We start from the raw sequence: 23,372 nt of genomic DNA on the forward strand, positions 1-23,372 counted from the left end.
CTGTCTCTCACCAGGCAGCTCAGTGGTTTAGCACTGCTGCCTCACGGCGCCAGGGGCCGGGGTTCAGATCTACCCTCGGGGCGACTGTCTTGTCTGCGTGTGAGGTTCGCACATTATCCCAGTGTCTGTGTGGTTTTCCTCCCACGGTCCAAGGATGTGCAGGTTGGGGTGGATTGGATGTTCCAATTTATTGTTTATGAAAGGTATGGAATTAAGAGTCTAATGACGACTGCAAATCTATTGTTGATCTGGTTCACTAAAGTCCTTTAGGGAAGTAAACTGCTGTCCTTACCCAGTCTGGCCTACATGTGACTCCAGACCCACAGCAATATGGTTGACTCTTAATTCCCATCTGCCTAACTAGGGATGAGCGAAAAATGCTGGCCTAGCCAGTGGGCCTCATCTGTGAATGAATCGGGGGCATAAATGGGCCCAGAGGAGCTGAGAACCAATTCTGGTCTGCCATTTTTTTTGTTCTGTCAAAAATATTGACATGAAATGATAACTGTCTCGTTTATCCGTCCCTGTTCTCTCTCATTTGCTCTCGCCAACTCGCTAAATTTCCTTCACGTGGTTCCCAGTTATGATCAGCCGGACGCTGGGCCCGGAGTTTGGGGGCAGCATCGGCCTGATGTTTTTTCCTCGCCAATGTCTGTTCGTGTGCTGTATACATCCTGGGCTTGGTGGAGGCTATTTTGGATGTTTTTGGAGAGCTCCCCAATGCAGGTGAGTCAATGTTGCGTTCCACCACAGCACCCCTGCCCCCCACTTCTCCCCCCCCCCCCCCCCTCCCCCCAAACCTCCCACCATCACCACGGCACAATGCCCCCCCCCCCCCCCCCACAATTTTCCTATGTTGGCAACGTGTTCCAGGCACCCACCACCCTCTGTGTAAAGAACTTTCCACGCATATCTCCCTTAAACGTTCCTCCTCTCACTTTGAACTCATGACCCCTAGTAATTGAGTCCCCCACTCTGGGGGGGAAAAAGCTTCTTGCTATCCACTCTGTCTATACCCCTCATGATTTTGTAGACCTCGATCAGGTCCCCCCTCAATCTCCATATTTCTAATGAAAATAATCCTAATCTATTCAACCTCTCTTCATAGCTAGCGCCCTCCATACCAGGCAACATCCTGGTGAACCTCCTCCGCACCCTCTCCAAAGCATCCACATCCTTTTGGTAATGCAGCGGCCAGAACTGTACACAGTACTCCAAATGTGGCCGATACCAAAGTCCTATACAACTGCAACATGACCTGCCAACTCTTGTACTCAATACCCCACCCAATGAAGGAAAGCATGCCATATGCCTTCTTGACCGCCCTATTGACCTGCGTTGTCACCTTCAGGGAACAATGGACCTGAACACCCAGATCTCTCTGTTCAACAATTTTCCCTAGGACTTGTCCATTTACTGTATAGTTGGCCCTTGAATTTGATCTTCCAAAATGCATCACCTTGCATTTGCCCATATTGAATGCCATCTGCCATATGTGCCCAACTCTCCAGTCTATCTATATTCTGCTGTAATTTCTGACAGTCCCCTTCACTATCAGCTACTCCACCAATCTTAGCGTGATCAGACCACCTAACACCTTCCTCCAGATCATTTACATATATCACAAACAGTGGTCCCAGCACAGATCTCTGTGGAACACCACTGGTCACAGATCTCCAATTTGGGGGACTCAATTACAAGGGGTCATGAGTTCAAAGTGAGAGGAGGAACGTTTAAGGGAGATATGCGTGGAAAGTTCTTTACACAGAGGGTGGTGGGCGCCTGGAACATGTTGCCAGCGGAGGTGGTAGATGCAGACACGTTAGCGTCTCAAGATATATTTGGACAGGTACATGGATGGGCAGGGAGCAAATGGACACAGACCATTGGAAAATAAATGACAGGTTAGACAGAGGATCTTGATCGCAGGCTTGGAGGGCCGAAGGGCCTGTCCCTGTCCTGTAGGTTTCTTTGTTCTAATGATGCCCCTCTTTGCCCCCACCCCCCCGGCCAGCTAATGCTCTTGGCGGGGGGAGAACCTAGACCATATCTCTTGGGAAAACAAAACTTTATAACCTTGATTGTCCCTAGATATTTATCATATTTTAATGGTTATATGATTACTCTCTAACATTGAAACAAAGCAGTTGTTTTTGAGAGCATCGCGCGAGCGACTGAAATACGCTGCCAGATTTGTGTCCATGTTTCTGTCTTGTGTGGGGGGGAGCATGAAACTTTGCACGGTGACAATATGATGATTTAACCATTTCCCAAGTCAAATAGTGATGGGGGCTGAATCTGGTGGAAAGGTTGGGGGAGGAGAGGGGAACAGAGTTTGTGCTGCTTTCTCATGACCGCTGTGACATGGGGAGGATAAATTTTAGTCAATGGCAATTAATGCAGAAAAGTTATGAAATCTAACATTGAACGCATAGATTTGCTGCAAATGGAATGAATGTGTGTAACAGTCTTGGGAGGACAAATATCTAGAGTTTTGAACAGTGGAGGACTTAAATACAGAACCAAAAAAGGAATTGATCTAGGTTGGGGGAAGCATAGATGTGGCAACACTGTTTAGAACCTTGGTCCCTGTGTGTGAAGCATGTGGGGGAGGTGGTTTCTGATGCTTTTAGGAGACTGTGGAAGTTGCTTTACCAAAGCACATGTTTTGCAGGGGAGTGGGTTAGGGTATAAACTTTTTTTGGTTGTCCGAGCTCTCCGTAATGCACCATTTTTGCAGAAGCTACCGATTACAAACCCAGCTGCTTCTGTTTGAAACAATTTTGCAGTATTCTTTCTCTGAAGATTATTGGTGTTTGAGGGATTTTGTGGGCCGGGGGGGGGGGGGGGGTGGGGAGTGGTGAGGGTCAAAGAAATGCAAGCAAATAAACTGCTGTTTCCTTTTCTAAAGCTGGCATTCTTGCATTTTGGTCCTGATGACATTTTATTTTAACCACATTTCTGTTCTAAGTTGCACCTCTGTTTTTGGACCAGTTTCACTAACATTAAAGGAAGCAACGGGAACTCTTGCTCCCCCTGATGGCAATAGGCTGTGCTGCAGGGAGAAGGTGGGGAAAGGGGAATGGTGCCGTTTGCTTGAGGTCAGCTATGATCTTGTGGTAAAGCAACTTCTGACGGGCTGAATGGCCTACTCTTGCTCCTAGTTTAGACTTATGCCTTTTGTATAGGGCTAATCCTTTCAGTGTTAAAAGTTGAGGGAATGAATCGGATCAGTATTTTAAGTTAAAGCAAAAACCTCTCAGCACCACAGTTTAGTCAAACAGGTTTATTTGAAATCACCAGTTTTTGGAGAGCAGCCCCTTTGACAAGTGAAGTGTTTAAGCGAGGTATTGAGGCTTACAGCACAGAAACAGACCCTTTTTTGGTCCAGCCCATCCATGCTGATCAGATATCCTAAATGAATCCAGTCCCATTTGCCAGCATTTGGCCCATATCCCTCTGAACCCTTCCTATTCATGTCCCCATCCAGATGCCTATGTACCAGCCTCCTCCACTTCTTCCTCTTTTTGTGTGTGTCTCCATCTCCTTTTCTCTTAAAGGCAAAAGGTGAAAGATTTTTGTCTCTTGTTTTGAACTCCCCATTCCACCCACCCAGGGCAAAAGATCTATTTGTTGTTCACGTTACCTATGTCCCCCATTACTTTTTTTTCTAAACTCAATAAGGTCACCGCCTGCCCCCACCCACAACCTCCTACACTCCAGTGAGAAGAGTCCCACACACTCCTTTAGAACTCCAGCCCTCCGTTCCTGCTACCCTCACTTCTGAGCTCCCTCCGGCTTAACATCTTTCTATAACTGGGGCGGCCAGAACTGGACACGGTGCTCCAGACGAGGGCCCTCGCCCTCGCCCTGTACAACCTCAACATGACATCCCACCTCCTACACTCCAAAGGTATGAGCAGTGAAGGGAAGCACGCTAAACTGTTAACAGGGCTCAGTGGGGGTTGACCACAGAGAAACCACTTTCCCTAATGGGTAAACTCCAATAGATAGGAAACTCTTTAAAAATTGGAGATGTGAATGCAGGGGCTGATTGGTGTTTCTCCCCCACTCATTATTTGAAGATCATCCAGTGGGAATTAAACTTATTTCTGAGAGGGGAACTTCTTGAGGTTGCTGGCAGGGTGGTGGGCCAGTATGGGTGCACATGATTGGCCTTGGGGAACAGAAGCTGAGCGAAGGCATTCAGTATGAGTATGGTGCTCTTTGGGAGGGGTGAGTTAGATAGGCTCGTTCCTCTTGTCCAGTTCCAAATAACCACCTTTCTGCTCTGTCTTTCCTCTGTCAATAGATGCCCTGTCCAGGGGTATTCATGTGCTCCCACAGAACTACCTCTATGATGTCCTGTACGCCTCCAGCATCCTGCTGCTGTGTCTCCTGGTGTGTCTTGTTGGAGCCCAGATCTACGCCAAGACCAGCTTCCTCATATTTCTGGTGGTGCATGTTGTCCTGGTCACCATTCTAGTCAGTTTCTTCGTGGTGAGCCCCAGGACCGTGGTCATTGTCAGGCAAGTGGGCAACGAGAGCCAGGCCATCTATACCAACTACACTGGCTTCAGCACCGCTACGCTGTGGCAGAACCTCCTGGGTAAGTGCGCAACGTCGCTGTGTGAGAGGTTGTGCTCCTGAAAGGGTTGATGCTGTAGGCTGTGTTAAGCTCCACCCCATCTCGGGCAGAAACAGGACTGTCTCTTTTTAAATCTGCTGTACAGTGTGGAAGCAGGTCACTTCGACAGTCACAAGCATCCCACACACCTGGCCCATCCCTATTACACTGTTTCTCCACCCCCACCCTGGACGCTATGGGACAATTAGCACGGCGATCCGGCCTAACCTGCACATCCTTGGGTGAAACCGTAGCAACCAGAGGAAACTCGTGCAGACTCGGCGTGGGATCTAACCTGGGTCCCTGGCTCTGTGCTAACTGCTGTGTCTCCCCAAATATATATATGCAGTGGAGACAGTCCTGGAGAATGTTTGTTTGTTTGTTTGTTAGTTATTTTTAACCTCGAGTATGGAGGGACTGTTGTAAGGAACCGGTACTCATTAGCATTAGGTCCCCCCAGGATTCTTGGGGTTGTGGGGCCTTGACAGGGTAGGTGTGGAGAGGAGGTGGCATTTCACGCGGGAGGAGTAAATCTGTAGGATTCCTTACTGCAGAGTGTGTGTGGTGTGGGGTTTGGAGGGATATGGTCCAAATACTGGCAAATGGGACCAGATTAATTTGGGATATCAGATTGGCGCAGACTAGTTGGACGGAAGAGAAATGAGACTGACCCTGTGACTGGTCTGGAATGTCTTGGGTAAATTCACTGCCAACAATCCCCTCTCCTGTGTTAGACCAAGTGGAGAAGGGCACCTGCTTGTACCAGTGGAAGAAGATTATCTTCTTGACCAGTAATTAATCACCGTTACACTAGGCCTGAGCTATGTGTTAGTTGTCATGTGTGGTATCAGGCTCAGTTTAAGTGTAAATACACATTCCTGTTAACTGTTTGGACATAACACTTGACCAATTGGATCTTTCCTGAATTAGCTACAGGCAGTCCTCCCATCCCAGGGTCAGTCTGTCCTGCCCTGATGTGTGCTGCGTAAATCTCCTCCTGATATCCATTAACTCCCTTTTTCAGGAATTAAAAATCTCTGGTATGGTATACTCTTTTTTTGTATTGTAATGACTAAGTCAATCTTTCAAAATGGTAACCATGGTGATTTTTGCTCCTGCCCAGGAATGGGAGAAGATGCCTGACTTTTTTGAGGCCTAGCTTTTGATGCAGCCTGGGACTAGATTATCTCCAAGTCCCAGTTGTTTGGGGGAGGGGAGGGGGAAACAGGGCACTGGTGGTGGCAGTGATGAGAATGTTTAGTGACGTGTTGGGAAGGGATGGCAGGGGAATGAAGTGCGTGTGTGAAGACAGTGTTTTGTCTCGAGTAATGTGTGTCTTTTTTGCCTCCCCCCCCCCCCCCCTCCCCCAAAATTCTCCAGATGATTACTCCGTGGACTACACCACCAAGTACATGATGACGTTTGCGACGGTGTTTGCGGTCATGTTTAATGGTTGTACTGGTATCATGGCTGGCTCCAACATGTCTGGTAAACATCGCCCTTTTTATCTCTCTCCTAGTCCAGGGAGCAACCCACTCTCTGGTGTGGGGCAGATACTGTCGCTGAACAAAAGCCCAGCATTCAACCCCCCCACCCCCCACACACGGGGCATTGGTCGGGGGGAGAGGTGGTGTTCAAATCCCAGCGAGCTGACAGGACAAGTTGAATTTGCGCGCTAACAAATCTGAAGCATGGCTTTATCTAACTTTATTTCTTGAAATCGGGATGCATCTCCGCCCCCAGTGGGGAATGTGGCAAGGGATGCAGCTTATCATCACCTGCAAACTGCAGAATTATACAAAACGCATACTGACAGATTGAAGAACAGCTTCTTCCCTGAGATTATCAGACTTCTCATTAGAGAGCTGGTCTTTCTCTGTAGCCGTAAGTCTGTTCTGTTATTTTGTACCTAAGCTATGATTTGTCTGGATAGCACAAAATACTTCTCAGTATGTGACAACCAAATCAAAATCGCACCTTTTCTGTGTAGCTTTTTTAAACTTCTTTTTCTGATCGATGACCGACTTACTGCCCTAATGTTTCTTTCTAATCATTCATGGGATGATGCTGTTGCTGCCCATCCCTAATTGCCCAGAAGGCAGATAGTCAGTCACGTTGCTGTGGGTCTGGAGTCACATGTAGGCCAGATCAGGTAAGATGGCAGTTTCCCTCCCTAAAGGACATTAGTGAACCAGGTGACTTTTTTGACAATGGATTAATGATCATAATTAGACTTGATTCCAAATCTTTTTAATTGAATTCAAATTCCACCCTCGGCCGTGACAGAATTCAAATCCAGAATGTTTCCTGGGTGTCTTGATTTAACGGCCCAGTATTAATAGCACTAGGCTGTTGCCCCCCCCCCCCCCCTTACTAATGTGGGCCACGGGAGTAGGGCGTTCGGCCCCTTTAAGCTTTTTCTGCTGTTCGCTCTCATCGTAGTTAACCATCTACCTTGGCCCTGTTTTCCCACATCCTCCCCAAAGAGGAATGGGCATAGGCCATTCAGCCTGCTCTCCATATCTAGAACTCTGGTTTCCCCATGTACTGTGACTTGAGCCTCTAGCTCCCATTCTGGAGCTGGGGTAACTCCTTTTTTTTTACCAAAGTGGAGAAATTTCTCTTCCTCCTCTGTCCCCTCTCTTCAATTGTGTCCCTGTTTGTGCGGGGCCCTCTCCCCAGAAAGCACCTTCGGAGCCCATGACCCCCATCACTCCCTGACCAACACTGGGGTTGTGCTCGCACACTTTCTAGAGCTGGGTCCCCACCAAAATCTCTTCAGCAACTGGGGACAGACAACAAACGTTGGCCCAGCCAGTGGTACCTACTTCCCTGTGCTTGACAAAGCTGCTCTTATAGGAATTGTGCGCACTTGTGTTCTGATTTTAAGACAGTCCAGTCTCTTAAAAATGACGGCCCATGGCTTGGGGGAGTTCTGTTTACGCCAGTGTCTCATTCCAGGGGACTTGAAAAACCCGAGCTACGCAATTCCCAAAGGCACGATCATTGCTGTCATCTACACATTCCTGGTCTACCTCCTGCTGTTCTTCCTCGTGAGCTTTACCTGCAATAGGTGAGGTCTTGGGCTTTCTGCAGTGGGTGGGGTGGGGTTCTGGGACAATATGTCCCAAGAGGGTCTGTGAGGAGGGTATTGTTGGGAAGTGAGGCAGGAGATTGCCATCGTGCTTTCCCCAGGAATGGGATGGGGCTGGAAAACATGGCTGACCCTTGTAGGTTTTTGGGCATTTACTGGTTACAGCTTCCTTCACTGCCCCTTGAGAAGGTGGGGGTGAGCCACTGCAGTCCACGTGGTGTTAGCAAGGGAATTCCAGGATTTTTGAACCGGAAGGAATGACCGATCTAAGATAACAAAGTGTGGAGCTGGATGAACACAGCAGGCCAAGGAGCATCTCGGGAGCACAAAAGCTGACGTTTCAGGCCTAGACCCTTCATCGGAGAGGGAACCGAAATAAATAGGGAGGGGGGAGGCGGACCGAAGATGGATAGAGGAGAAGACAGGTGGAGAGGAGTGCATAGGTGGGGAGGGGATAGGTCAGTCTGGGGAGGATGGACAGGTCAAGGAGGCGGGATGAGGTTAGGAGGTAGGAAATGGAGGTGCAGCTTGAGGTGAGAGGAGGGGATGGGTGAGAGGAAGAACAAGTTAGGGAGGTGGGGACGAGCTGGGCTGGTTTTGGGATGCAGTGGGGGAAGGGGACGAGCTGGGCTGGTTTTGGGATGCAGTGGGGGAAGGGGAGATTTTGAAGCTTGTGAAGTCCACATTGATACCATTGGGCTGTAGGAATGACCAATCTATTCCCAGGTTGGGATGGGGAGTGGTTTGGAAAGGAACTTGTAGGGTTGGGGGTGGTGGGGGGGGGGGGTTGGGTGCAGTGCTGTTCCCATGCATCTGCTGTTGCCTTCCTTGATGGTGGAGGTAGTGGGTTTGGAAAGTGAATTGCTGAGGCAGTGGTGTCCCAAACCCCTGCTGGAATGATACAGGAACAAAATTAAACAATTGTCCTGTGGCCAGAAGGAAGCTGAACCTTGCTGCTTTTAGCAAACGCTGCCGTGTTCGATTCGAAGTGGAAAATGGGCTCGGGGTGAAAGTGTTTGGATTTGGGAAGCAGGATTTGGGTGGGGCTGTGCTTGGAGACAATGGAGTAAAATCTCCTGTCACAAACAGGGAGGGATGCTTGAGAGCAAGGTGTGCATTTGAGGTGGGGGGGGGGGGGGGGGGAGGGGTGTAATTTTTGACATGGCCCTGGATGCTGTAACTAATCTCCCTTTCTCTCTGCACCACCCCATCTCCTCCCCGCACCCCCCAACTTCTCTCTCTGTTCTCCATCCCCTCTCCTCAGGATGTTGCTGAAAGAGGATTATGCCTTCTTCCGTCAGATCAACATCTGGCCCCCGTTTGTGGTTATCGGTGTGTACGCAGCCTCATTGTCCGCTTCCATGAGCACACTGATCGGTGCCTCACGTATCCTCCACGCCCTGGCCAGGGACGACCTGTTTGGTGAGTTCTCCCCGCCCCCGGCTGTAATACACCGAGATAACAGTTTACCGAATAGCCACCCTCCCACTGGCAGACATGGGGATGCGGTGCACAAATAGTGAGCAACAGGAGGCCACTCAGCCCCTCTAGTCTGCCTGCAACAGTATGACCGAGCTGCGTCTGATCCCCTTCACGTTCCTGTCTATCCCTGACTTTTATCCTCATTATTGAGAATCTCTCTAACCCCTTGTTGCTGAAATATTTGGCATCTGCTGTCCCTTTTTTCTTTTGAGGAAGAGAATCGCAAAATGAACCCTCAAAGGGGAAGAACAAATCCTCAACTGTTTTTTAAACACATGTTTTTAGTTTAAAACGAAACCTGGATTTTTTGCTGTGCTTCAGAATTTTTCTTTGCTTTCCTCTAAAGAAACAGTTGATCCATCCCTGACGCATGATTTAAATTATTGGACCATGAGCGTTAATAAGTCTGTGTGGTTAAATTTGACAGGGTTCAGAGAAGATTTACAAAGGGTGTTGGAGGGTTTGAGCTGCAGGGAGAGGCTGGGGCTATTTTCCATGGAACATCAGGGTTGGGGGGTGGGGGGACCTCTGTAGATCATTATAGAATGAGGGGGCATGGCTAGGGTGAATTTCCCAGGGTAGGGGCACCCTACTAGATACTAGAGGGGCACGGGTTTAAGGTAAGAGGGGAAAGATTTAAGGGACCTGTGGGGCAACTTTTAATAATCAAAGGGTGGTATGTGTATGGCATGAGCTGCCAGAGGAAGTGGTGGAGGATGGTAGTCATGTTTAAGAGATCGGGATGGGGACATGAATAGGAAGGGTTTAGAGGGATATGGGCCAAATGCTGCCAAATGGGATTAGATTAATTTGGGATACATCGGGTCGGTAATGACAAGCTGGACTGAAGGGTCTGTTTCCATGCTGTTTGCCTGTGACACTCTGTGTAGTCCCCCTCTTTGGAAGACAGGAATCTGATTGGTTCCCATGCCAGTCTCTGTCGGTCAGAGGGCGGGACTCAAGCCCTTCTGAGGTTGAGGTCCCACGATGAGCAGTGGTGGAATAGGCCAGGAAAGCCGCCACCCTGGGGATGAGAGGCAGAGGACAATGTTGGGAGCAGGCCTTGGGATTGCCCTGGGGATAGCAAGGCCTCAAACATAGGCCTGAGGGGTGCAAAGATTGAGAAGGCGACTGGATGCACAGGATCCTGTGAGAGCAGCAGAATTTAGGCCAGTAAACCGTGTTTTTTTTTTTTTTGGACAGGTGTAATACTGGCCCCAGCTAAGAAGACATCCAAGTCGGGAAACCCCTGGGTCGCAGTACTCTACACATGGCTAATGGTTCAGGTATGAAGTAGGCACTATGTTTAAAAGGTCTGTGGGACATGAGGAGACCACGCTCTCTCCTGTCCTCCCAACCCTGGGGTGTAATCTGATTTCCATCCTGCACAGCCTAGCAGTTATTTCCTGAAAAAAACATACCACCTGAGAGGCCATGGTATAGATGGAGGCCATTGAGCCCACATCAGTGTTGGCTTTGAGCAAGAGTCCCATTGCCTTGTCTGTCTCCATTTGGTTGGGCGAATAGTTGTGTTCCAGTAGTGACCCCGAAGCCTCTATTGGCACGTTGTCTTGGCGGAACATTCCAGACCCAAACTCTGTGTTTTGGAGACCATTCTTTGCTTCTGTCTGTTTGTTGAAAGCTTTCCCTTTATTTATTTTTCTCTCTTCTCCACCCCAGCCCCCTTCTTCTTCTTCTAGTGCCTTGAGCCTTCTCTCTCAACCTGTGTAGGCCCCGTGATCAAACTCCCCAGCCTTCTCCTTCACTGCAAACTAAAAGGTATTATTACAGCACCCCCCCGCCGCAAACTGAGTCACACTCCCTTGACTTTTTTTAAACTTACTCCTTCCCACCCCCCCACTTTTTTTTTGTGCTCTCGAAAGGCGTCTTATTTTTAAGAATTGTCTCAATGGCACAGAAGGACTGGGCCCAGGCTGCCGCCTCCCTCCTCTTCACCCCTGCCGCCCCCACCCCCCAAAAAAAACCCATTTCAAACCAGTCATTACTGGGAGCTGTCCACAGCCAGGCTCTCTTCGTGGTTTCAATAGAAAGGTCTGGCAGCATCAGGAGGTGGGTGGCTGGAAGTGTTTCGAGTGTGCTAGGCCCCAAGGTTCTGTCATGGCAACCTGGTGCGTGAATGCTTCCTCTTCACCATTAATGCTGATGGCCTCACCACAGCTGTTATGCTTGGTGGGGGGGGTGGTGGTGGAAGTGTGGGGTTGTTCTTGTGCCCCCCCCCCCCTTGCTGTGGTGGGGGCTGGCAGCAAGATGGTGTTGACTTGGGGATGGTTACTGTGTAACCATTTTGTGGGACACCCCCACCTTCTCAAGTGTGTTAACTATTCTTCCAGTTTATTGTCTTTTTTTTCTTTCTCTCTCCCTCCCTCCCCTATTCCTCCGCGGCCCCCCCACCCCCAGTGTGTGCTGTTTGCAGGGAAGCTGAACACAATTGCTGGGGTTGTCACCATCTTCTTCCTAATGGCCTATGCTGCAGTTGACCTTGCCTGCCTGGCCCTGGAATGGGCCTCTGCCCCCAACTTCAGGTAACTTGCCTGCCCATGGTGGGGGAGGAAATGGGCAAGGGAAGCGCGTTGTGTTCAGTTATAACTGCTCGGGAGTTACCATGATGACCACCTCTCCTGGAGAGACGGGCGTGAGGACAAACGAGTGACCGCCTCTGTTTGCACACAACACCACTCTTGGTATAGTGAACAGTGAAGGTGGTTATCTGGGATTACAAATGTTGATCAGTTGGGTCAATGGACTGAGGAGTGGCCGATGGAGTTTGTCTTTTTGGGTAAATGAAGCTTGTTTTACCAAAAATCTAATACGAGGGCAGGACTTGTACAATTAAAAGTAGGGCCTTGGTTAATATTGTAGCACAGAGACCTAATAACTCTGAAGTTTGCATCGCAGGTAGACAGGGTGCTTGAGGCATTTAGCATTTACACCTTCATTTTGCTCAATTACTTTGAGTGTGGGAATTGAGGATGTTATGTTGAGGTTGTACAGGATGTTGGTGAGGCCTCTCCTGGAGCACTGTCCAGTTCTGGTCGCCCAGTTTTCTGAAGGATATTATTAAACTGGAGAGGGCTCAGGAGAGATTCACCAGGATGTTGCTAGGAATGGAGGTGTTGAATTATAAGGAGAGGCTGGATAGACTTGTTTCTCTACAGTGTAGGAAGCTGGTGACCTTCTAGAGGCTTCTACAGTAATAAAGTAAATGGTTGGTGTCTTTACCCCAGGGTGGGGGATTTCAAAATTAGGGTGTGTTCTTGTAGGCTGAGAGGAGAGTCTTTTTTTTTTGAAGAAGACAAGGGGCAAATTTGAGTGGCTCATCTAGAATGAATTTCCAAAGAACTGGTGGACACGGGCGCAGTTACAATGGATAAGTACGGGAATAGGAAAGGTTTGGAGGGATATGGGCCAGGAGCAGGCAGATGGGATGACCTTTGGGATTATGTTTGGCATGGCCTGGTTGGACCAAAGGGTCTGTCCCTGCTGTGTAACTCCCAAAAGGATGAACCCCCACCCTTTTTTGTTTTTTTGCATAAAAATATTCAGTGGGAGAGCATTCCAGAGATTGGTGTCTTGGAGCAAACATTGAAATTTCTGTTTCCACTAGGATATCTCTTTTTAGAGGGTGTCAAGAGAGATGACATTGATATTTTTTCTTTTTAAGCAAACAGCAGGAGGTGTATGGCCTAATGAGGCCTAAATGTCTCCCCCCTCCTCCTCCTCCACCGACTTGAACCCAATGGGGAGCATGTTTTTCTATCAGTGTTTTGTCATGGTGCTAGCTTGCCCCCCCACCGTGCTGTTCTTTTTTCTTTTCTTCCCCTTTCTTTCCCCCCCCCCCCCCCCCCCCCCAAAAATCCTCAGGCCAACTTTCCAGCTCTTCAGTTGGCATACGTGCTTGCTGGGCATCGTTGGCTGCCTGGTGATGATGTTCCTGATCAACCCAGCCTACGCCTCGTGTGGGATCGTCCTCATGCTAATCCTCCTGGTGGTGATCCACTATCGATCTCCTACCAGCAGCTGGGGTTACATCAGTCAGGCCCTCATCTTCCACCAGGTGAGTGCGAGTGCCTCGTTTTTGGTGGGGGGGGGGGGGGGGGTGTGTGGAGCGCAGTCCAGCTTACACAGCAAGATCCCACTGGCAGTGATGCAACGGAGATATGCGGTGTATTTGTTTTGGAGATGTCTGCATCCCTGGTAAGTGCACAACTGGTGTCCCCTGGAGCTAAGGTGGGTCACTGGTCTTTGTTTTTTTTTGAATTTCTCTCTCGCGAGCTGGTGAGAGTTAAGTCTGTTGCAGTGGGTCTGGGACCACCTGCATTGGCTTTCCATCCCAGCCAGTGTCTGTTATTGTAGTCCCCAGTAGGGAGGCCGCCTTCCTATGCTGGGTCTCCCAGTTGAATCTGACTTTCTCCTAATCGTATTTGAGCCCACAGAGACCTCCTGGGGGGTGGCTACTAGTAATGGTAACATCTCCGGACGCCACTTTTTTTCCTCCTTCCCCCTCCCACCCCCAGGACACTGGCGAAATGAAATTTGGGGAGGAATCCCTGTCTTGAGCAAAGGGATCATGCTGCCCCTCTGGGGTGGGGGGTGGGGGTGCGGTGTCTGGAGCAAATGTTGATGTCTTGGTCTGGTCTGGTCTGGTCAGGCCAGGCCTGAGGATTTTTGGCCTGGATTACAAGCTCCAACCAATTGTGACCTTCTGACCTGAGGCCAAACAGGGCAGGAGTTTGCTCAATTACAAGTTTACTCTTTTTTTTTCAATATTCCACCCCCTCCATTTCCAGGTGAGGAAGTATCTGTTACTGTTGGATGTTCGGAAAGAGCACGTCAAGTTCTGGAGGCCTCAGATGCTGCTGATGGTGGCTAATCCCCGGACCAGTGCCCAGCTCATCACCTTCGTCAATGACCTGAAGAAGGGCGGGCTGTTTGTATTGGGGCATGTGCAAGTTGGGGACCTCGGTAAGATGGCATTTCGTTTCCAGTTGGAGCGGGGAGAGGTTGGTTTGAGGTGATGCTTCACGACTGGCTGTCCTGACCGCTCCTCTTGGACTGTGGGTGAAAAGTCAAGCAGGTCTGGCAAATGAACCAAACTGCAGGGAAGGGGGAGGGGGAGGGGGGGGGGTGGTGTGTAGTGTTGGGGAAAATCTGTGGCCTACTTGTAGAGTATTGCTGTGTTTTTTGTTTAGGTTTCCCTGCTGGATTATGTCATGGAGTGGGGCCTCAGGGCTCTGGGTTGGAGGGTTGAGGGGAGGGGAAGCAGGGCCTGTGCTGGGGCCTGGGGCCTCCTATCCGCTCACACCCTGCTGTAGTGACATCTGACAGTTTCAACCAGCTTTAAACAAAACCAGAGAGTTTGTGGAGGGGGGGGGTCCTGTTCCTACAAAGCCAAAAGGTACTGATCAGAGAGATTTTCTCTTAGGACGTGTTGGATTTTTGTCTCGTGACGGCAGTGTATTTTGGGGGGGGGGGGTGTGTGTAACATTCTGGCTTGGCTGCTGACTACCAGTCCCAGGAATGTGATCGAGGTACTGAGTCCTGTAATGTAACACCCCTGGGGGTGGCTTATAAATGAACATTTATTGGTTCGCCCCCTCTTCCCCCTACGACGCAACCACTGAGTTTTCATTTTTAACCCTGTCATGTGGCAGACCAGAAATCTGTGGCCTGTATTTCTGGACCGTACTCTCTTTAATAAATGTGCCTTTCTTGGTCGTCATGCTCTGCTTCGAACCTCCAGAGGTTTTATCATTCTTGGTGTTGCTGTCAAGGCTGTTCGTAATTGGCCCTTTTAAAGTGGCTTGTTTAGCCATTCAAGGGGCAGTTAAGAAGCCCCACCCATAGTGTGTCTGGAGTTACATGTAGACCAGACCAGTTAAGGATGGTAGATTCCTCCCCCTTTCCCTACAACGGCATTAGTGAACCCAATGAGGGTTTTTTAATGACAGTCTATGATTGAGAGCACTCTCAATATCAATTCCAGTTTTAGGAATGGAATACAAATTCCACAATTTTTGGGACTAAGCCAGGGGTCCATGGTTCATTAGCCTGGGCCACTGGGTGATCGCGGCAGTCACATTGCGATAGTGCACGTCTTCCCCTGATGGTTTGTATTAAAATACAAGACTTCTTTTGGATGTTTTAATTGAAGATGGGTTTTTCTATCACATTTTGAGTTGCTTTCTGGGGTGAGTGTTGCCCTAGAGATGTTTACACTCTGAGCTGCTAACTCCTTTTCTTCCTCCTCTCTCCTCCTCCTCCTTTTCCCTCTAGATGCTCTTCCAACTGATCCCATCCAGCCCCAGTACAACTTCTGGCTGAGCCTTGTGGACAAGCTGAATGTGAAAGCGTTTGTGGATCTGACCCTGTCACCGACAGTGCGGCAGGGCGTACAGCATTTACTCCGCATAACCGGCCTGGGTAGGGGTTAAACTCCTCCCTGGGGGGGGGGGCGGGGGTTGATGGGGTATCTGTTTGTGGGAGGGAGGGATCCCAGAATTGACTTTCGAGAAGGTCTTCCGGAGGGCTGAAACACCAGGAATCTGAGGCCACTTCTGGTTCTCTCGCTCTGAGGCTGGCTGTCCTGTCAGAGGACAGATATCTATTAAACCAGAGAGGGTTCAGAAGAGATTTACCAGGATATTGCCAGGACCGGAGGTTTCGAGTTGTAAGGAGAGGCTGGGACTCTTGTTTTCCAATGAAGCATAGGAGGCTGAGGGGTGACCTTTTTTAAACAGAGGCTTATATAATCAGGAGGGCCACAGATAATGTGATTGGCAGGAGTCTTTCCCAATAGGGTGGGGGATTCAAGACTCAGGGTCATGTTTTCAAGGTGAGGAGAGATTTACTAAAGACAAGAGGGGCAACGTGTTTACACAGTAGCTCATGTGTAGAATGATCTTCCAGAGGAAGTGGTGGATGTGGGTACATTTACAATGTTAAAGGTTATATGATAAGTATGTGGATAGAAAAAGTTTGGAGGAATATGGGCCAAACACAGGCAGGTGGGACTAGTTTAGTTTGGGATTATGGTTGGCATCAATTGGTTGGAGTGAAGGGTCTGTTTTCCTTGCTGTGTGACTTGAAATGAGGCCATTCATCCCCTAATCTAATCACTAAGGTGGTCGTGGGTGTAATGACACACTTGGGTGGATAGGAAAGGCTTTGAGGGATATGGGCCAAACAGGAGCAAATAGGGGACTCCTTCCAGTTATGAAACCCAGGTGGCGCGGGTGAGTTGGGCCAAAGGCCCTGCTCCTGGACTGTGTTCCCCTTTAGTTGGGGGGTAGGGTGCTAATGCATGGCTATGTTCTCCCTTTTGCAGGAGGGATGAAGCCCAACACACTGGTGCTGGGATTCTACGACCACTGTGTTCCCGAGGACTACTTCCTGTTGGACCCGGCCTTCAGGGATGCCAAGGAGAAGAACGACCACTTTGGTGTGGACATCGCCTCCCTGCAGGCCCACTTCCCTCCTGTCCGGGACGGGGAGACTCCCAAGAGCCTGACAGAGCAGGAATATGTTGCCATAATCTCAGATGCTCTGAAGATGCAGAAGAACGTGTGCCTGGCACGGTATTTCTTCACCATGGACCGGAAGGTCCTGCTGTCCAAGAAGAGGCTGGAGAGAGTGTCCATCGACGTCTGGCCTCTGAACCTCCTGAGACCCGAGAACACTGACTACGTGGACGTGTGCAGCCTCTTCCTGTTGCAGATGGCCTGCGTCCTGACCATGGTCGTCTCCTGGAAAGCGGCTCGCCTCCGCATCTTCCTGTGCGTCGAGCCCGGAGATGGCAGCTGGGTCCGGAAGGAGGAGAAGCTGCGCAAGCTCCTGGACCAGCTGCGCATCAAGGCCACCATCAAGATTGTCACCTGGGAGGCGGTGGGGCCGACCGCGCAGGCCCTGGCCGCCTCTTCGGCTGACCACGTCTCCGATGGATACCTGCGGGCGGTCAACCGTATGATCCTGGACCAGGGTTTCCACACGGCCGTTCGGTTCCTCTACCTGCCCAGGCCTCCTGCCGAAACCGCCCACTCCCGGCGATACCTGGAGCAGCTGGAAATCTTGACCGAAGGCTTGGGGCCTACACTCCTGATCCACGGCCTAACTCCAGTCACTTGCACTGACCTATAACTGCTGTGCCCTACCAGTCCCCTTTTTAAAAAGAAAAATAACCCTCATGGGCACTGACTCTGAACTCTTTCTGTCCTCACTGTGTGGTCAGTTACAAAAATGTGCCTCGGACACTCTATTTAAAAGGAGAGGGGGAGGGTGGGACTCTTACTTGTTGCTGTTATTTATATTTAAATACCTGAAGAATAGGGTTGGGGTTCAAGGGGGAAACAATTGTGTGTAATTTGGGTTTGCAATGGTTTTTTTCAGAAGGGAGGGTGGGGTTCTAACTTATTAAAATGCTACGCTGTTTATTGTGGTTTTTTCTTTCAAAAGTGATTGTCGGTCTGGGATCTCACTGTGTAGTGACTTGGTGAGGGGTTACCATTGTAATGGGAGCTCAGCCACCTGCTGCCAACACTAGCATCATGTCTCCCACCTCCATGCATGGCCCCTGGAAATAGACCCCCCCCACCAGCAGCAGGATGGCCTGGTTTTTTTTTTGACCTGCGGCCTCCTTTTTTTCACACTCGCTCTCCCACCAATCTGGGTATGGCTTGCTCAGCCTTTTAGAGGCAATCAGGGTGAGCCTGGAGTCACGTGGACCCCATACACCAGGTAAGAACAACAGATTTCTTCCATCTTTATTACGTGAAGGGGAATCCAGTGAACCAGATGGTGTGTATGTGTGATTTGAATCCTGTCCTGGTGTTAAGCAGAAGCCCCCGGTACAGACTGGGAGAGAAAGAGGCCGCTTGGCTGGCCCTGAGTTCACGGCTGACCAACCAGTCGGCCTTGGCGATGAAAGGTGATTGGAAATTGTGGTGGTTACAGTCGCGATCTCGTTGAATGTCCGAGCAGGGTCCTGTGCTGAATCTAACTTTGTAAGCTGGGTTTGACCCAGTCATAGTCATACAGCACAGAAACAGACCCTTTCATCCAACTCGTCCATGCTGATCAGACATCCTAAATTTAATCCAGTCCCATTTGGCCCATATCCCTCTAAACCCATCCAGGTGCCTTTTTAAATGCTGTAACTGTACCAGCCTTCACTGCTTCCAGCAGCTCATCCCCCTACACACACCACCCTCTGCTTGTGTGGAAAAAGTTACCTGTCAGGTTCTCTCTTAAATCTTGCCCTTCTCACCTTAAACCTTATACCCTCCAGTTTTAGATTCCCCTACCCTGGGGAGAGAAAGACCTTAGCTAGTCACTGACCCTCCAACCTTTAAACCTCTGTAAGGTCACCCCTCAGCTTCCGACACTCCAGGGAAAATAGCCCCAGTCTATTCAGCCTCTCCCCATAGCTCAAACCTGGCAACATCCTTGAAAAGGTTCAGAAGAGATTTACAAGTTAACATCCTTCCTACAGCAGGGAGACCAGAACTGAACGCAGTATTCCAAAAGTGGCCCTAACCAATGTCCTGTACAGCTGCAACATGACCCTCCCAACTCCTATACTCAATGCACTGACCAATAAAGACAACTGTATCAAACACTGCCCTGTCTCCCTGCAACTCCACTCTCTAGGAACCAAGAACCTGCACCTCTATTCTTTGTGCAGCAACGTTCCCCAGGACCCTACCATTAAGTGTAAGTCCTACCCTGTTTGCCTTCCCAAAGTGCAACACCTCGCATTTTTTCTAAATTAAACCCCATCTGAGATAACCACCCTTGCTGCCCACTACTCCTGCCAATTCTGGTGCCATCTGCAGACTTGCTAACCATGCCTCATGTCCCATCCAAATCGCTTTACAGAAGTGACAAAAATCAGTGGGGCCCAAAAACTGATCCTTGGGGCATGCTGGTAGTCTCGGGCCTCCAGTTCTAAACGCCACCCTCTGTCTCCTACCTCCAAGCTGAAATCAAGACCCTCTTGAGAGTCGACCCTTTCTGGTTCTGTACAACACACCAGCCACTGAGCAGTTATGTCACCATTCAGAGGTTAATGGATGGGCTTGGCAAACTCCATCTCAAATGTTGGGTGGACATAATCTCACCTATAGTTTTTTTTTGTTTTTTGGCTCACCATTCTGAGGATCCCAGACAATCCTTCCCAATCCCAGATTTCTCCAACACTACTTGCTTAAAGAAAGATGCTCCAGGCTACCACCTTATTTTTTTTTGCCAAGTTGCTATTTTGTAAATTCTTCTGGCTACTTTTTTAGGTTCCCTTTTCATAGTTTGTCCTCCTCATTCATGTGAAAACATGTACAAAATATTCACCTAATGATTTAACTTGCCTACTTTTAAATTATTGTCTTTTTACTTCCACAGTTGCAGTTCCTAGCTATCTGCTGGATTTGTTACTTTAGTTTGCCGTTCTCTCCTGTTAGACCAGGAGCCCTATCATGGTGGTAGACAGATGAGTGTAATATTTTGATTGAGAAGCCTAAATTTTGTGTACAGTCCAGAGAGAAGTGTGGAGCTGGAGGAACACAGCAGACCAGGCAGCATCAGAGGAGCAGGAAAGCTTTTTCTGAAGGATCCCAACCTGAAATGCCATAGTTTTCCTGTTCCTCTGTTGCCTGGCCTGCTGTGTTCCTCCAGCTTCACGCTGTTAGCTCTGACAGTTCTTACTATTGGACTGTTTGTTTATTCAGTTTTTTTTTTGTCATCAGGCAACCCATTAGATCAGAAATTTGAAGGATCAATCTGTTCACTTTTTTAAAATTATGAAAAACTTATGACACTAATATTGCACCCAAAAAATTGGTGTCTAAACATGGTCCACATAGACTAGTTGGACCAAAGGCTCTGTTTCTGTGCTGTGACTAATGCTGAGAGAGCTGTATGTCTGCTTCAGTCCAAGACTGTCTTGAAGTGGGCGTCCTGTAGGTGTTTTGCAATACCTTGTACTTTATTGTTTTTTTTTTAAAACCTGTGCCACAACTGATTACAAGGGCAGGGAGCTCATGTTAGTGTGTAGAATTGAGGCCACAACTAGAGTACTCTGTCCCCACGCTATAGGAAAGATGTGATGGTACTGCAGAGGATATTCACCAGGATGTTGCCCCGGGACGGAATGTTTTCAGTAATGGACAGAATGTATAAGCTTAGGTTTTCTACTTTAGGAGCGGAGAAGGTTGGGGTGGCTCAGAGGTTGGCGGGGGTGGGGGAGCGGTCTCAGAACCTGTATGATAAGTTTTGGTGGATAGGAAGCAGATGTTCCCTGTGGTTGAAATGTCAATCACTTTCAGTGAGGGGTGTGAGGAAATCTGCACTCACCAAGAGGGTGTTAGGAAGTGAAAACGCACTGCCTCTGAGGCTAGTCGAGGCAGAAGGAGTAGTCCTTGGATGAGCACTTGACATCAACATCTTAAAGCTATGGCCCAAGTTGGTACAGACTTGATGGGCCAAAGGATCTTTCGCTGTGTTCTGACTCTAATACACTGCCCAGGTTAGGGTGGGTTGGCAGTGTTAAACTGTCCTGTAGTTCCCAGGGTTATGCAGGCTGTATGCGTTAGCCATGGGAAAAGCAGGGCAACAGGAATAGGCTGGGATACTCTCCCTCAAGGGTTGCTGTACACTGTACAGCTTCAGTGTTTACTGACCAGTTGCCTCTGATACTGCAGTGTCAGAAATACCATCTCCTCACGAGCCTGGGCTTTCTCTGCCACTTCCAGGCAGGTGGCAAAGTTTACCACTTTGCTAGCTTTTGAAAAGCAGGCCCTGGGCGGGAGCCACTTGTTCTTCCTGAGCTCCCTGTATCCAGTAGGGAAACTGACGGTTAGTGTAGTAGGATCTTGCTGTGTGCCTACAAATGAAGGATGGGGTGTCTCTGTTAACTTGCAAAATGTTGAGTGCAGGGGAAGTGCCAGGAATTTTTAATTGAGGCAGGTGCTATATAAATGCTCAACACTTCCTCCCCCCCCCCCCCCCCGATTTGAGGTGCCTCACAACTCATGCAGTTCCACCTGTGCACCAGTGGATGGCGCTGGTTCCTCAAATTGAGCTCCCATGCAACAACAACTTAATATTTGTGTAGTGTTGTTAACACGGAAACCTGTCGAGTTTATGAAATGCATGATCCTGTAAGAATCTTAAAGGACTAAGGTTTACATTGGGTACAGGCTCTGTAATTCCCTAGATGAGAAATTTGCAACTGATGAGAATTGGGGTTATCCAGAGATCTTGGGAGGTTTATAGCCTTCTCTACCTGGGGTGGCACGGTGGCTCAGTGGTTAGCACTGCTGCCTCAGAGCCAGGGACCCAGTTCAATTCCAGCCTTGGGCAGCTGCCTGTGTGGATTCATCCAGGTGCTCTAGTTTCCTCCTGCAGTCCAAAGATGTGCAGATTAGGGTGGATTGGCCTGTAGTGTGCAGGCTTGGTGTGGTAGCCATGGGGAAATGTTGGGGTTTTTGGGATGGGAGGGGGTAGAGTGGGTGGGATGCTGTTCAGAGATTTGGTGTGCTCAGGGCTAAATAGACTGCTCCCACACTGTAGGGATCCTAGATCAGTTTAAGAACAGGAGAGAGAACTTTGGCTCCCAATCAAGCCAGGCTTTCAATTTTTTTTTTAATCTTTGCACTCCAGGCCAAGACACCAGCAACTGAATTTTGAACCAACTCAAGTTTGCAAAGGAATTGGAGTTGAGAAATGTATTTGCAATAGTTAGGTGCAGAAGCAACAAGTGATTTATTTTCTTGAAGCCTGCAGTAGCAGACAAGCTCAGAGTCTAGGTCAGTCTGAACACCAGGTTGTAGTCAAGGTTTATTTGAAATCGCACCAGCTTTTGAAGCCAGCTCCTTTTTTTATTTTGGTTAGGTGAGTGAGAAGAGCACACAGACACAGTTTATAGGCAGAGAAATCAAACGATCATACAGCCAGTGAGTGGAGGATCTGATCGGTCTTTGCAGGTGACCGAGCGTGTTAGACAGTGAAGGAAGTGTCAAAGCTGATTTGCCAGCAAACGGACAGCCTATAACCTGACTAAATGAGGCAGAAGTAATTATGAAAGTTTTTAAAAACAAGGTGGTGCTGGAGACAAACTCAATCACTGGAGTAACATGATTGATTAATCATGTTACTCCAGTGATTGAGTTTAAGTGTCTCCAGCACCACCTTGTTTTTAAATTGCTTCCATAAATACCTCTCTTTTTTAAAATCAGGTTATAGGCCATCCCTCTTAGCTAGTCAGCTGTTCACACTTTTTTTTTTTGGGTCATCTGGCTTTAGAGACTTGTCTGACACTCCTCATCAGTTCTATGATAAAGTATGAACTGTGTGCTGTGCTCCCTCTACACCTGATAATGGAGCTGAGCTTTGGAAGCTGTGGTGATTTCAAATTAAAGCTTTCTGGCCTAGAAGCTGGTGTTGCGAGGACTTGTCCAGCCCAATACCAGTACCCTCTCTCTTTTTTTTTAAAAGAGTCTTTGGTCAGGCACTGGTGTAGAGACAACCTCATTCCTCCCCTTTTTTTTAAATTTAAAAACCAGATTTGGAGTATTGCAGTTCTTCAGGAACAAGAACAAGTTTGCTGGAAAAGCTCAGCAAGCCTGGCAGCAGTGGTGAAGAAGTTGACATTGTGGGTCTGGTGATCCTCCCTCAGAACCAGACCTGAAATGCTAAAATCTGACTGACCCCCCTGCCCCCCTGCCCCCCCCCCCCCCCCCCCCCCCCCCACACCTCAGGTGCTGCCAGACCTGCTGAGTTTTTCCAGCAACTTCTGTTTTTGTTTGTCCCTCCCTCCCTTCTCCTCTTTTCCCTCCCCCCCCCCCCCCTCCACTAGAGTAAGAGATCTTTCTGTCCATTAGTATTTTTGAGTAGTGATACAAAGGGGTAGAGGTTTAAAAGGCATTTAGACAAGCCCCTGAATAGAAGGATGTAGGCAGATGGTTTAGGATCACACTGGGGCTAGCACAGACAGTGGGCTGAAGGGCTTGTCCTGCTCCCATTCCGTTCCTAAAGAAAGTCAGGAAGGTGAGCCCCACTGTCCTACCCTCAAATAAAACTGGTGCATTTTACATACAAGTACAATTCTAGTGCACAGAAAGAGGAGAAATTTCAGGGGGTGCAGATTAGGTGTAAGTCCTT

At 48.9% G+C, this 23,372-nt stretch overlaps 1 protein-coding gene across 1 annotated transcript in view; it reads left to right on the forward strand.

Moving 5' to 3' along the window:
- Nucleotides 1-17,614, forward strand: part of LOC125448615 (solute carrier family 12 member 9) — a 33,778-nt gene extending 16,164 nt beyond the window's left edge. Inside the window, 12 exon segments of the mRNA XM_048524021.2 lie at nucleotides 582-634; nucleotides 636-726; nucleotides 4,313-4,609; nucleotides 6,008-6,115; nucleotides 7,589-7,700; nucleotides 8,986-9,143; nucleotides 10,407-10,489; nucleotides 11,622-11,746; nucleotides 13,086-13,278; nucleotides 14,012-14,186; nucleotides 15,498-15,644; nucleotides 16,549-17,614. Coding sequence (XP_048379978.2) covers nucleotides 582-634; nucleotides 636-726; nucleotides 4,313-4,609; nucleotides 6,008-6,115; nucleotides 7,589-7,700; nucleotides 8,986-9,143; nucleotides 10,407-10,489; nucleotides 11,622-11,746; nucleotides 13,086-13,278; nucleotides 14,012-14,186; nucleotides 15,498-15,644; nucleotides 16,549-17,357 — 2,351 coding nt within the window. The 3' untranslated portion in view covers nucleotides 17,358-17,614.
- The last annotated feature ends 5,758 nt before the right edge of the window (nucleotides 17,615-23,372 follow it).

Source organism: Stegostoma tigrinum, chromosome 45 (assembly GCF_030684315.1).
Source record: "Stegostoma tigrinum isolate sSteTig4 chromosome 45, sSteTig4.hap1, whole genome shotgun sequence".
NCBI lineage: Eukaryota > Metazoa > Chordata > Chondrichthyes > Orectolobiformes > Stegostomatidae > Stegostoma > Stegostoma tigrinum.